This window comes from Scardinius erythrophthalmus, assembly GCF_964197995.2.
Source record: "Scardinius erythrophthalmus genome assembly, chromosome: 17".
Lineage (NCBI taxonomy): Eukaryota > Metazoa > Chordata > Actinopteri > Cypriniformes > Leuciscidae > Scardinius > Scardinius erythrophthalmus.
The window spans coordinates 36765749-36781861 of NC_138237.1; the positions used below are offsets into that span (position 1 = coordinate 36765749).

At 39.8% G+C, this 16113-nt stretch overlaps 1 protein-coding gene across 2 annotated transcripts in view; it reads left to right on the forward strand.

The window, feature by feature from the left end:
* stk32a (serine/threonine kinase 32A) overlaps positions 1–16113 on the forward strand; it is an 86721-nt gene that overhangs the window by 53092 nt on the left and 17516 nt on the right. For both annotated transcript variants that reach the window (XM_081391051.1, XM_081391052.1), the window contains exons 7-11: positions 9655–9744; positions 10361–10464; positions 11517–11633; positions 11759–11884; positions 12505–12633. In XM_081391051.1, the coding sequence (XP_081247177.1) occupies positions 9655–9744; positions 10361–10464; positions 11517–11633; positions 11759–11884; positions 12505–12633 (566 nt within the window). The remainder of the gene's footprint in view (positions 1–9654; positions 9745–10360; positions 10465–11516; positions 11634–11758; positions 11885–12504; positions 12634–16113) is intronic.

Here is a 16113-nt window from a genome sequence, read left to right on the forward strand (position 1 = left end):
GTGAGGAAATGAAGACTGCCTACTGCTGATGAAGCCTATGGCAAAACATCCATATGCTTTTGACTGAAAATCAGATATTTGGAAGTCAAAATGCTTTTTAAGGCCATCTGCTCGGCTTACAAACACAGACCAGTGCTCTTTTGAACCCCTGGAGGGTGTCGGTAAACCGCTGACTCCTGCAGACCTCACGTCTAGAGGAGGTGCTCTCCACGGCTCAGTGGACACATGGGTGTTTATATCCTGAGGAATAAAACATAAGTTGCCTCCATTGCTTATACTGCAGTAGTCAAGACCACTCACACACACAGAGAGAGTTGAAAAACACTGCATTCTGACATGAGAGAGAAAGACACAGTTATGAAGGAGGGAGGGAAAGAAGAGCAGGACAAATGCCGTTATGCTTCGTTCACACACAACACATTTTTTAATCATAGATTATAGGGCTGGAATACCATGTCCATATGATGGGTATTAATCTGGATTACATAATCAAAAGAGTCCAAAAATTATTATTATCACGATTCCCTGTGTCACTGTTTCATGGACTCTTATTTTGTTATTCTGTTGTCTTGCTGTGTCTGTGTTCTCTTCCTGTGGTTTAGTTCCTGTTTCCTTGTTTTTTTTTTTGCATCTTGTTAGTTTTCATATGTTCATCTGCTTCAAGCCTCATTGTTTGTGGATAATCAAGTCAAGTCAGCGTGTGACAGTTATATTACGTTTTAAAATACTCATAATCAGACTACAGTTACATTTTTATTGATTACTTAATATTCACAAAATGCAAGTAAATTATTAATCATTTATTGAGTCTCACTAATTCTTCTATTCTGTCTTTTAAATGGTCCTTTCTCAATTCTCAAAAGTCAATTCTGCTACTAAAATAGATGATAGATAGATAGATAGATAGATAGATAGATAGATAGATAGATAGATAGATAGATAGATAGATAGATAGATAGATAGATAGATAGATAGATAGATAGATAGATAGACGTATGAAATTAAACTTTTAATAAACAAATGTATTATTATTAGTGTTTGTATTATAATTACATTGAGATGTAGCTAAATTCTATTGTACAACAGTAATACATTTCTGTCACAATTTCTTCAAGTCAAACCTAACTTTTATTTTGACGAGTTGCCGTAAAAACCTTTGAGTCCCTGTGTGTTTATGATATAACATTTTTCTCAAATGAAACAGTAAAATGATGGTGAAGTGACTCTCAAAATCTTCCACGTTATACAGTAAATACCGTTTTTATGATTGGATTCCGCAATTCCGTCCTACTTTTTGGTAACCCTTGATTTCCACTGTATGGACAAAAAAAATTTGCATTAGAAAGAAAGTCAATTCTGAAATTACATCATGGTGAGAAAATGATGGCAGAATTAAAAATTTTGGATAAACTATCCCTTTAATACGATGGCGCAGTAGTGCACAACACAACGAAATTTAAAAAGCAAACTTGAAATGAACACAATGAAAACAAGCCACAACACAACTAAATCAAGCCAAAACACAACGGAAACAAGCCACTACACAACATAAACAAGACACAACAAAACAAAATCAAGCCATAATACAACGAAATCAAGCCACAACTAAACAAAAATGAAGCCACAATGAAAACAAGTCACAACACAACGAAATCAAGCCACAATACAATGAAATCAAGCCACAACACAACAAAACCAAGCCACAATACAACTTTGTAAGACTGCCGACTCTATAGAACAGTGGTAAGGAAAACTAACTTTACAGCGCTCCGAGAGCCCTCTAGTGGTTGGGAGCATTTCCGCTGTGTTGTGGCTTGATTCCGTTGTGTTGTGGCTTGATTTTGTTGTGGCTTGATTTTGTTGTGGCTTGATTTTGTTGTGTTGTGGCTTGATTTCGTTTTGCTGTGGCTTGATTTTGTTGTGTTGTGGCTTGATTTCATTTTGTTGTGGCTTGATTTTGTCGTATTGTGGCTTATTTCCGTTGTGTTGTGGCTTGATTTAGTTTTATTGTGGCTTGATTTCATTTTGTTGTGGCTTGATTTTGTTGTGGCTTGATTTCGTTTTGTTGTGGCTTGATTTTGTTGTGTTGTGGCTTGATTTCATCGTGTTGTGGCTTGATTTTGTTTTGTTGTGGCTTGATTTTGTTGTGTTGTGGCTTGTTTCTGTTGTGTTGTGGCTTGATTTTGTTTTGTTGTGGCTTGATTTTGTTGTGTTGTGGCTTGTTTCTGTTGTGTTGTGGCTTGATTTTGTTTTGTTGTGGCTTGATTTTGTTGTGTTGTGGGCTTGTGGCTTGTTTCCTTTGTGTTGTGGCTTGATTTCGTTGTGTTGTGAACTTATGTTGTTTTTCTTAAATTCCGTTGTGATCTGCACTACTGCGCCACCGTACTTTAAGGTCTATTGTTGATAGGTAAATAGTTTAACATTCTAATGAACTACTGATGTTACACAAGCAGTGACAGGCACACAAATTCGATAACCATTTCATAATTATATACATTGCATTAGGAAAGTAATCCGAAATTTGCTGGAATGTTTACATACATTTTTTACCCAATCTACATTCAATATCTCAAAAAGACATAATTAACTATGAGGTCCATTGTTGGTGTGTAAATAATGCAGCTCCTGCATGAAGCTGTTTTACATTGATATCAACACTGCACACATCCACTCTCATCTACTCTCTCTATAATATAGGGACACATATGCATTTGCATAGATAAAAAGAAAATCCCATGTGCCAATTCCTTCTGTGTCTTATCATACACACTCAGATATACACAGCATCTGCTCTAGTTTTCTCACAGCCTGTGGCGATGGCAGATCTTCATCAAGGTGAGCGGCTGACTTTGGCCCTCTCACTCCGGTCACTGTTATTTCCTTCGCTGCTCACCACACTTAAAGTCATCTCATTACCAGGAAAGAGTAGAGCAACAGTCCCACAAATCAAACCAAACTGTTTTATCAGGGCAGAAAGGAAGGAGTAGATTCTGGAAGGTGCTGTTTCAACCTCAATATTGAGACAAAGCTGGGCTGTATATATTGTAGAATGGGGGATTACTGTTGTAATGCAAGCATGTTGTATATGAAACCCAAGAAGCAAGGCTATAAAGGGGTAGGGATGCACAATATATCGTCCACCATATCGGTATTGGCTGATAAATGGTCATTTTTAATGTTAACGTTATCAAGCCGATGTATTAAAGTCGATAAATAATGGATTTTTTCCTTCAGCTGAGAAACTTCAGATGCTCTCTGTTCGCCTTGATTGTTCTGAATCGCTTAAAGGGTTAGTTCACCCAAAAATGAAAATTACCCCATGATTTACTCACCCCCAAGCCATCCTAGGTTTATATGACATTCTTCTTTCAGACAAATACAATCAGAGTTATATTAAAAAATGTCCTGGCTCTTCCAAGCTTTATAATGGCAGTAAATGGCCGTTTCTGTTTTAAGTCCATAAAAGCGCATCCATCCATGATAAAAGTTCTCCACACAGCTCCGGGGGGTTAATAAAGGCCTTCTGAAGCGAAGCGATGCGTTCATGTAAGAAGAATGTCCATATTTAAAACTTTATCGACTAAAATAACTAGCTTCCAGCAATGGTGAGCATGGGGCATGGTCGACCCAGCGTCTGGTAAGCCAAGACGATGGCGTCCACTATCCAGTGAGACAACCTTTGCTTGGAGAGAGCCTTTCCCTTCAGCTTCCCACCATAACAGACAAAGAGCTGGTCTGAGGTCCTGAAACAATACGTTCTGTCTACGTAAGCACGGAGGGCGTGTATTGGACAGAGCAGTGTCATGGCTGGGTCTGCCTCCTCCGAGGGGCACGTATCCAGGCCAGGGTCTCAAGATCACGTGAGAGTTAACCGGCCCGAATTCTAGGCACGCTTCGTCAACCGAAAATACCTGGGGGTAAATAATAAGAGGGTCCACTTCAGAGCATAGGTGTGTCTCGTGGACAGGCGTGTCTCCCGCCGCGTCCCCTCCAGAACCCACATGTGCAGGTTCCACAGATCACAAAGGAGGTCCTTCCTCAGAGGAATTGGCCAGGGAGGGGCTGTCGCGAGGAGCACCAGTTCGGAGAACCAAGTCTGGGTGGGCCAATGAGGCGCAACTAGAAGGATCCTCCCTGATCTTGCACAGGATCTGTGCAAGAAGGCTTACTGGGGGAAACGCATACTTGCGGAGGCCCCGTGGCCAGCTGTGCATTAGTGCACCCGAGCTGAGGGTCCCCTTGGTCAGGGAATAAAAACCAGCGGCAGTGGGAAGTGTCTGGGGAGGCAAGCAGATCTCAAATCAGCTGAACCGTCTTGGGATGGAATCTCTATTCCCCGGGATGTGGCCGAAATCGTGAGAGCTCGTCGGCTACACGATTCAGCTCTCCCGGAATGTAAAAGGCTCGAAGCGACCTCAGATGCTTCTGACTTCATAAGAGGAGATGGTGGGCGAGTTGAGACATACGGCGGGAGCGCTGACCACCTTGTCGGTTGATGTACGCTACTGTCGCCGTGCTGTCTGATTGGGCTAGTATGTGTTGGTCCTTAACTAACGTTCGAAAACGGTGCAAAGTCAAACGTACTGCCAGCAACTCGAGGCAATTGACATGCCAAAGGTGCTGGGGTCCTGTCCAGGAGCCCGCGGCAGCATGTCCATTGCACATGGCACCCCAGCCTGTGGCAGAGGCATCTGTTGAGACAACAACATACCTGGAAACTCGTTCTAAGGGCACTCCGGCCCGTAGAAAGGAGAGCTCAGACCACGGGGTAAAGGTCTGACGGCAGGTCCAAGTAACTGGTTCTCGGAGCATGCCCTGTTGCCATTAGGGTTGCAAAATTTCCAGAAATTTTGGAAACTTTTCAGGATTATTTGGAAACTTTTGGAAACTTTTCAGGATTATTTGGAAATTTTCAGTTTTTGATATTCACTTTTAGAAAGTTTCTGGAAATTTACCAGAAATATTCAGCCCCTTTGCAACCCTAGTTGCCATGCCAATCTCGGGACTCAGTCAGTCAGTCAGGACGAAGTCAGTGCTGAAGTGGTCTCATATGAAGTAGTCCGAGCGGTGTGGCTGCTGCTGCGGATGCCATACCCAGGAGCCTCTGAAATAACTTCAGTGGAACCACACTCTTGTCCTCGAATTGACTGCGCACGCTCGCTCGTAAGTTGCGCGTACATGACGACTGAGTCGATTTCCATAGCAAGAACAGAGATCCTCTGCACAGGGGAGAGTTTGCTCTTTTCCCAGTTGACCCAAAGGCCCAGACGGGTGAGGTGCCGGAGCACCAGGTCCCTGTGTTCGCAAACCTGCTCTCGAGAGTGAGCTAGAATCAGCCAGTCGTCGAGATAGTTCAGGATGCGAACCCTGTGTTGTCGGAGTGGCACAAGGGCTGCCTCGACGACTTTCGTGAAGACGCGAGGAGACGGGGCTAGCCCTAATGGAAGTAGAGCTGCACAATTAATCAAATTTCTAATCGCGATTACGATTACGGATGCCACGATTACGTAATCGTTCAAAGCCGCGATTACAAAAAAAAAAGAAAAGAAAAAAAAAGCCGCTTACATTATTTTGCGTGGTGTGTTTAGAGCATGTTATGCTGTGAGAGGCGAATCACGACTACTTCAGACAATCCGGCACAATAGGAACTACAAGTCTCAAACGGATTTTCCTGTCCTGTCAGCCGCTATACTGCAGTAGCGCGCACTCTTCAACTGCACGCGCAAATGCGGCGGAGCGCGCTGTAGGCCTATATCGCTTCACTAAATAAAGCGCAAAATAAACAAGCATGCAACGTCGTTACGTTTTAAATTAGAAAAAAAAACGCGTTGTCCAGATTCAGTATCTGCGGTCAGATGAGATGTTGTCAGGATATAGCCAGTGTCATTCTATCGTTATTTTCATAACTTGTTACTACAAAAAACTCTCACCTCATAAAAACGAAATTTCACGTCCTGTCATCGTTATACTGTGCTCGTAGCGTGCACTCTTTAATTGCACGCGCAAATGTGCCAGTGCGCGCTGTACAAGCGGCAACATTCTGATCTGAAAAATGAAGCCTACCCGGAAGTGCGAAAAACTGCAATACATTGAAAATCCGCTAGGGGAAGGTCCCAAAAGGGAGCAAATGTCCATAGCCCCCATGTTAAAATGTCCGTTTTCAGAGCATAAATTCATGTTTTTACAGGTTGGTCCCATGGACTTTTATTGTATTTTTCGATAGGTTCCGAGTGCCTGACAACGGCGAGGGTAGTGATTTTTTTTCTAACTCGTTAGTTTAGATCGTATTTAGATATAAAATATATGACAATAAGGGCGTGGTTAACTTTGATTGACAGCTTGATTGACAGCTGAAAGGCAGCGCCACGGAGAATGACAACATAAGAAGCGCCATTTTTTAATACAGTTGACATATAATACTACTGTTTCTGTATCATGAAATGTAGTTTTAAGAGTTTTTCAGGCGAGAATGTAGTTGTTTAAAGCTCAAATCTGTGGTTTATTTAAAGATTTATGAAAATTTTATCCAGTTGATCCAGCGATGACCGGGTGCTCGGCGCGATGTACCCCGCCTGGAACGGTCTTTCATCGGCTTGACGTTCTGAGGTTTGCCGCCAATGCCGCGGACTCTGGCGTCTCTGTAGTGGTTAAACATGAGATATAAATTAATTCGTCTTGTGTATATCTAACGGGCGATTTTTGGTCTCGTGAATCTATATTTTTTTCCCTGGGCAATCGTTTTGGCTGAGGGGAAGTTTCATAACTTTATAAGCTATTTAACTTTACCAATGTATGGTTAAACTCGCGCTGACTTTGTATGTTTGACTGAATTGTTTGCTTTATTTGTATAGCTTCTTATACCTTTTACTTATACTTTTATAATGGCTAACATTGATAAAACTGAAATTTAACAAAAAGAGACTGGGTTGAGTTTTGTCATTTTAATACAACGAAGATGATATGTAATGTTGTTTACTGCAAAATCTGTTGTTTAGTACAAATGCACATATTGCCTGGACCATAAAATGTTTAATATTTTTATATTATATTTAAAATGAAAAGAGGCAGATTTGTGTTATATTTTGTTTTGTTTTTCATAAATAGGCAAACGTTATGTGCAGTTGAATATAATCAATATGCGTTGCCTGAACCACATTTGTGTGGCTATAATGTTTAAGATTTCTTTAAATGAAAACGAAAAGAGTTAGTATGGTGTTTTATAACATATTTCGTTGCCATAGACTGTAAAAAAATAGTTCATTGCCAGAAATATAACCGGAGTAGCAGAGTGAGCTGAGTGACGTGCGCTGCGTTAGAAGGTGGGCGGGGTTAGCATTTCCCAAGATTTTCCAAGATGGCGCTGCCTATACCCCCCATAAACGGCTTCAAACCCGTTCTTCAGAAAGTCTATGGGTGACGTCACAGACGCTTTGTCCATATTTTTTACAGTCTATGGCGCTGTATCACTTCACTAAAGCGCAAAAGAAATACGAGCATGCAACGTAGTAAATTAGTAAGTAACGAAATAAAAGTAAAATACCAATAAATCACGTTATTGGTATGTCATGTGTTTTGCAACACAGGTGATGTTCATTCTGTTTATCAGGAGTAGCTTCCATGTTTCTTTAACAGTTCTTGCAAGTATGTGTATCACCATGATAGCCTAACTGTTGTTTCCATAATCCCAAAATGCCACTTATTGGTTATTTTGTATATTTTTATATGACTGTGGTGGCTCACATCAAGATTGTATTAACAAAAACTAGTTTGGGACTGCTAATAGCTTAACCTCGTAGGCCTACTGTTTATTTATCAGTATTAGTCATATTCTTACAATGTATTTGTATGTTAAGTAAGGGGGGGCAGTACTTGTGTGTGTGTCAACAATTTTTAACACATTGTTGATTTTTAACACCATTTTTAACACAATTTGTGAACAAATGTATTATAATAGGCCTATATAATTCCTAAAAAGGTGGGTCGCAGCTTGATGACCATGGAGAAATGTGGATCCCATGGCCAAACTATTCAAAACATCATTCAATGTACAGTAAATTGTGATAATCGTAATTAATAATCGCAATTACAATTTCAGGGGAATAATCGACAATTATGATTTTTGTCATAATCGTGCAGCCCTAAATGGAAGTACCGTGTACTGGTATGCGTGAGCCTCGAAAGCAAACCGTAGAAACGGTCTGTGTCGAGGAAGACACGAACACTGGGCCCGCCACAAGACTGGCCAGCGACCTCATCCAGAAACCTCTGGTTGTTCCACACCGGCAGCCTCAGATCACCCTGGCCACCACCCAAAGTATCCCCTCTCGTGGAAAGAATAAATTGGGGTGTGGCAGAGGGGACTCTGCCTCTAAGGAGGTCATTGAGTCTCGATCGCAACATTGCGATGGTCATGTTCCCGCAATGAGAACATGATGCATCCACAAATGCTGCCTGAATGTGATTTAAGCCCAAACACGCCAGGCAGTGTTCGTGCCCAACAGCAAAATTAATCTGTCGAGACATCGGGCGAGGCGAGACATCTTTAAAAACACGTGCCGCGTGCAGCTCTTTTAGAGATAATAAAACTCAACAGCAGTGCTGAAGCGCCCAAGGAGAAAACACACACTGTTGGCAGATCACTGCACAGACCAGCAGCAGGAATGAGATCTCGCTGGAACACACCGTCACACCAACACCGCGCTGAAGAGTCACTCGTCTCGTATTTAGAACTCGTAGACAGCTTGCAGTGGAGAGAAGTGAAGAAACACTCGGCTCCGAAGCAAAAACATAATGCGAGATTGCCGGGCTGCTCCTTTTATACCCACGCGGTGGGGAGTTGCACTATGCAAATTCCGCAGACCCATGGCATTGTTTTGCCATTGGCTCGTTTTGTAAGAACTCAAAGGTGTTAGGCTTCTAAGCGAAACCCCCATTTCGTAATATGACGTAACTCGTAGTGACTGAACGAAAGGGAACCACTGTTATAGGACATGCTTTGACATTGACTACTTGTTTCTTCTTTGAGGGTTCTTTAAAGCGTGAAAATGATTTGTGCTCACATCACAGCTCAGGATTGTTAAAAATAGTTAGAATAGGGTTGGGACTGTTCATGTTGTTGTGGGGCCATCAGCCAATCGGCCATCAGCCCATCATTCCCCTGTGGCTCCAGAGTAATTGGTCACATGGCTCAGGTGACTGCCTCAAAAAAATATAATAATAATAATAATAATGAAATCTGTATAGAAAACTAAGTGCCCCTGGGCCAAGACGAAATCATGAGTGTCACATACTTCCAGTCCTGCTCCAAATGAGCCAGTGCCATTGAGATGAATGGGAATGCTAACAGATAGCTATCTCCAGATATTATAGACCTTGCAGGTATCAAGAGATATTGATTCTATGATGTTAACATACTCAGCAGTATGTACTTTCCCATCACCAGCAAATGCAAATTGGGATGCCATTAGCGTGAGACTATAAATCTCAGGAAAGTCTCTGTAAGCATCCGTTTAACTGCTTTTATTTAAAGCAAACGTTTTGATTATTGTTTAATTTCTTTATATTTGATTTAAATGAATTCAATTTCTTGTAGTCCAATGATATACAGTAGTGTACAGTATGTGGTTTTATTTAGTGTTTATCTCTTCTTTGCAGGACATGCTCACCTGACAGATTTTAACATAGCTGCTATTGTGAAGAAAGACTTAAAAGCCACATCTATTGCAGGGACAAAGCCATACATGGGTGAGAGCTTTCATACTTCTCTTTAACACTGAACGACTTCTAGTCATGCTTTATTTGTGTGGTTAAACAACTTCAGTCAAAGGTTCCTTATTTCACTCTTCATTGACAAATTCTTAAATGTTATAGGAAAGTAGTTTTCACAGTTTTTTTATCAGATGAAGTGTTCTTTCTTGGAATTTACAGTGAATCCTAGACTGACATTAAAACCCTTTTATAACAGAATTAAAAGCTATAATTAAAATATGGTTTAACTGTACTGCTGAATGTACTTACAAGCATTTATGGTAAACTAAAATAGATGCTAATGCTATCATGTACTAACAGAAAATAAGGATTTTGGTCAAATAGAGGAACTTAAAGCTCCATAGTACCAGGCTTTAGTATGTTCCATTCTAATTTGGTAAAAAAAAATCATCACCAAATTACCATGGTATCACTGTGTAGGTACTATCAGAACATAATTTCAGTAAAGATTTGGTAGATAAAACTTAAACTATCAAAGCTATAAATGTAATGAAACCTATCATTTGAAAATGCTGAAACAAGTTCTGTACAAACAACAGTACTTTCATATACTTTCGCACAATCTTTGCTGTTGTGTTTTCTATTGTTGCAGCCCCAGAACTGTTCCAGTCGTTCGAGGGAACGCACCCAGGTTACTCTTTCTCAGTGGACTGGTGGTCTTTAGGGATTACTGCATATGAGCTTCTCCGTGGACAGGTGAGGGACTCTCAACCATCTGACCTGAGATCAGTATTAGGATAAGACGGTAACACTTTAGAATACTGTTCCTTCATTAATGAATAACTACACAGGAACAAATTAGTAACGCACTGTTAACATTCTAGTAACTAACAAGAAACTCTGATTAACGAATTAGTAAGTAATAGCGCTCAGTTGAATGTGGTAGTTCACTATTCGCTAATCGGTAACTACTATTTTTCAAACCTCACTAAAGACTACTAAGAACTACTATATACAGGTTCATAATTAATATAAAAAATGCATGATGTATAATATAAGGTAATAGTAACCCATTAGTAATTAATCAAGTGTTACTACATCCTTCTAGAGAAATTACTTATTATTATTTCCCCTGTGGGGATGAATAAAGGCATCTAAATTTGGATCAGTTTTCTAAGGTGAAAAGCTTGATAACTACCTAATATTGACTGAAATCATTGTAAGCTTTTGAGGTTTTTGTAAAGTTTTGGATATTAATGACTACTACATCTACATCCTTCTAAAGGAACTACTAATTATTTGGATTAGTATTCTAAAGTGTTACCAAATTACTATTCAAAATCTTACAAAAATCTCTTTTTTCACTTTAGAATACTGATAAAAATATTAAGTAGTTCCTTTAGAAGGATGTAGTAACACTTGAGTCATTACTAGTGGGTTACCGGTACCTTTTATTATAAATTATGCATTATTCATGTTAATTATGAACCTGTATATAGTAGTTCTCTGGGAGACATGAAAAAAATAGTAGTTATTGATTAGCTAATAGTGAACTACCACATTTGACTGAGCACTATTACTTACTAATTTGTTAATCAGAGTTTCCTGTTAGTTAATCGTAGTTACTAGAATGTTAATAGTGCGTTACTCATTTGTTCCTGTGTAGTTATTCATTAATGAAGGAACAGTATTCTAAAGTGTTACCGACAAGACTCACCAAGTGCTGCTGAGAATCAGCTGGAAAGCAAATGTAGACGTTTCATTGACTGTTGCATCATGGCTGATTTCACCCTGGGTTCTCTCTTTAGAGGCCGTACATCATGCGCACTAACACACCAGCCAATGAGATCCTGCAAACTTTCCACAAAGCGCACCCCTGTTATCCTGCGGCCTGGTCTTCAGGGATCAAATCTCTCCTACAAATGGTAGCATTAATCACACCGTAGTCATACTTTATTGAATTTATCTTTAGGATCAATTAAGAAATATACATTATCTAATACCATAGGAAACATTGATTCCAAAAGAAAAAGTTTCCGTCTGTTGTCAGCTGTTGTGTGTAGATGCTCAGAAGAGGATTTCCTGTCTCTCGGAGCTCCAGGACTTGGAATACCTCTCTGATGTCAATTGGGATGCTGTTCTCAGCAAACAAATCCCACCTGGCTTCCTCCCTAATGTCAGTATATAACACACACACACACACACGCACTGCAAATAAAGAGACATGCACATGTAGACTTTCCAGATATGATTGATTTTAACTTAATTTACGTTACACTTTGCAAAACTTGTGCAGATTTATAATAATTGGTCTTAACTGAGAGGTTTTGATGCAGTGAATCTTGGAAGCCATCAGTTGACCCCTACAAAAAAAAAAAAAAACGTTTATTTTAGAAGGCTCATTTGCTGAGGTTATTCTTTGAAAATGTCTGTTTGGAACAACAGTTCAGCATGGTTACCGTGATTGCTTTACCTTCAGTAAAGTGTCCTGCGTAAGCAATATTTATGCTGTTTGGAATGCACTGTAAAAATGCTGAATTCCAAAATTGGCTCAACACAAGTGAAGTGAATCTTAGAAAAGCTCTGGCACTATTACAGCCACATGCTTCAATATTTTGCAATCTGTGCGTTCCTAATGTGATGACATTCACAATGTGATGATGAGATTTGAAGTACGCTGTAAGTGCACATTCAATACAATTAAGTGCCCTTCTTTTTGAAATAGTAGTGCTTGCCAAAAGATTTTGATTTGTTCATGGGCACATTGTGTATAAATGAGTATTTATTTGATGGCAGAGGCGACGACTAAACTGTGACCCCACATTTGAGCTGGAGGAGATGATCCTGGAATCCAAACCGTTGCATAAGAAGAAGAAGAGGCTGGAGAGGAAGACGAAGGAGAACGGCTCTGATGGATCTCCTCAGGTAGCATCCCTCTAAGAGTAAACTTTTTCATCTTCTCTTCCTCGTATTACAGTTATTACTTAAGAACATGACAATCTCATCACAGTTTTTGGTAAGAACCCATACTGAACCCAGCTTGTTCACACTGTCACTGTGGAAGGTGGTTATGCAACATAACTGCAAAAAGACATACACAATTAAAGTCTTGTTTATGGCATTAACATATTACCTTCACATTTTTCTGCAGTGACTCTGTGATTTGTTTGTCAGTATGAGTCATTTCTGCAGGGGGAATTAAGAATCGCTGACATTTATAAATGATAAGTTTTGCAGCACTGATTTAATTACTCTTTATTTTAAGGTGGCCGTGTTACAGTGTAATTATACATTTTAGTACTTATGTACTTACTATAGGGTTATGGCCCCGATTTTCTTCAAGCGAAATCGAAGAACAAACTGGTGTGACACATGCCGCGTTCCAGGCAACCTGTGACTCGTGTTTTTCCAACTCGTAACTGGGAGTACATCGTTCCAGGCAACCTGTAACCCGTGTTTTTCCAACCTTATACCCGTGAAAGTGCACTGGAACGGCAGTCAAACCCGTGACTTCCCACCCATGAACTCGTACTAGATCGATGTACTCCCAGTTACGAGTTGTAAAAACACGGGTTACAGGTTGCCTGGAACGCAGCAACAATTTCGAACAAAATCATGCCAAAATAAAGTTTGCTGGGAGTTCGAAACAGCTTGCCAAAGCGAACTTTCCGGAAAAGTTGTCATTGGTCCGTGGCAATTACGTAATAGGTAGGCTCCGCCTTCTTTGACGGGAAATTTTTCTCCAGTTAATTTCTTTTCATTCCGTCAAGGTCAGACACAAGTCACTGGAGAGCTGCTTTATAGAAGAAACTGAATTTGTAATTCTAATTGAAAGAGTCACTGACACCTTTTTTCATGTTTAATACTTTAAAGCTGCTGCAATCTATTGCATAAAGTGCTTTATAAATAAACGTTATGCAACATGACTGGAGTCCCAAATTGCAGAGCTGGAGCAAAAATATATGATCCGATGCTTTCTTAACTGCTGTTTTCTCACCGCTGTCATTTTTGTCGTATGTTTATTTTGTAATTGAGAGAAAAGCGTGCAGCACATATTTACATATTCATCTAAACTTCGCTCTCAGCAGTGTTGGTGGCGTTGGATGTTCGCTAACAGTTTATCGCTGCTCACGTATTTTGAACTTCTTTTTACCCCTAAGCGAAGAACAGCGAAGAGAGCCTTTCCAGACAGCAACATAGTGTCGGCCCAGATCCGGCACACATCTGGTACGCGTTGAATCCACATTTACCAGATGTGGCCCAGGCTGGGCCGACACTATGTTGCTGTCTGGGTTTAGGTTCAGGATTAGAGTAGGATTAAGGTTAGTTGCATGTAATTATGCACAATTTATAGTAATTACTACATGTACAATGGCACTGTAAAATAAAGTGCTACTAGTTACTCACTAAAACATATATAAAGTACTTGATTATAATTTAACCTGTAGTGTGTTATTCAATATTACATTTAAAGTTAATATATTTTAAATGTACTAAATTGCAACAAAATTACATTAAAGTAGATTTTACTTTCCCATAAATTTGTGTTTGTAAATTCAGCACACTTTAATATGGAAGCTTGTTTCCGCCATGGAAAAAAAATAATTAAAAAATAATTGCGGGATATAAACTCGCAATTGCGAGAAGTAATTTAGATTATATATTTTTTTAATCATTTTTAGTATATATATATAGAGAGAGAGTGTATATTGCGCAATTCGGACTATTTTCTCACAATTGCAGTTTTATATCTTGCAATTCTGACTTTATTTCTCGCAATTCTGACTATTTTTCTTAGTTGCGAGTTTATGCAAGTTTATGAGTTTATGCACAATTTTGTCTTCTTTTCTCAGAATTGTGAGATGTAAACTTGCAATTGTGAATTATAAAGTCCTGAGGGAAAAAGACTGACTTTTTTTTCTCATAATGCAAAGTTTATATCTGAGAGGTAAACTTGCAATTCTGAGAAAAAAGTGAGTGTGTGTGAGAGTGAGTGAGTGTGAGAGTGAGTGAGTGTGAGAGTAAGATAAGATAAGATAAGCCTTTTTTGTCTCCTATTGGAGAAATTCGTCTTGGGCATTCGAGAGAACAATGGGATTATCCCATCCAGAACTTCAATTAACATCCAACAACCACACACAGTACCCCATAACTTTCCTCACATTCACAAAAAACAGAAGAAAACCCACATCTATATATCCATATACACACACATACCCACATATATACACATACATAATATTTCACCAGTGCCCTATCATTACACAACCTATAACCATAATGTTAGTACCAGAAGTCTTATTTAGTAGTATTTGTCACACATACATCACTGCAGCTAATACACACACACACACACACACACACACACCTTATCTGTTATTATTCATTAATTTGATTGAAAGCGGCACAAATGAGAATGTATACCTGTTAAGCTTGCAGTTTGGTAACCTGTACCTTCTGCCTGAAGTCATCAGCTCATACTCACTAAACAGGACGTGCTTTGGGTCGTTGGTGATTTTGAAACCCTGTTTCCTCACCACCTCCTCGAAAAGCTCCTGAAGAGTAGTAGGTGGCATTTGGCCAATTATTTTCCCAGCCCTTTTTATCAATTTTTGGAGCTGTGATTTTAATTTAACGGACAGGTTACCAAACCAAGCCACAATAACATACCGAACAATAGATTCAATGGCTGCCTTGTAAAACAGTAACATGATATCCTTGTCCACTCCATGAACTCTAAGACGTCTTAAGAAATATAGACGCTGACATATCTTTGAGCAAACATACTCCACTTGATGGGACCACTGCAACTGACAATCCAATTGTATACCTAAATACTTATATGCTGTTACCTGCTCAACGAGTACCCCTTCAATTTGAAGTGTGCTGTGATCTCCTATAGACCTGGGGTCAAAAATCATTTCTTTGGTTTTATTTACATTAAGGAGCAAGTTATGCCTGTTGCACCACTTCACTACCTCCTCTATCTCCTGTTTATAGATTGAAATGTCTGAGTTTTTTGTAAGTAGACTAAGTATAATACTTAGTCTACTTACAAAAAACTCAGACACAGAGTGAGTGAGTGTGAGTGAATGAGTGAGTGAGTGAGTGAGTGAGTGAGTGAGTGAGTGAGTGAGTGAGTGTGTGTGAATGAGTGAGTGAGTGAGTGAGTGAGTGAGTGAGTGAGTGAGTGAGTGAGTGAGTGAGTGTGTGTGTGTGTGTGTGTGTGTGTGTGTGTGTGTGTGTGTGTGAGTGAGTGTGTGTGTGTGTGTGTGTGTGTGTGTGTGTGTGTGTGTGTGTGTGTGTGTGTGTGTGTGTGTGTGTGTGTGAGTGAGTGTGTGTGTGTGAGTGAGTGTGTGTGTGTGAGTGAGTGAGTGAGTGAGTGAGTGAGTGACTGTGTGTGTG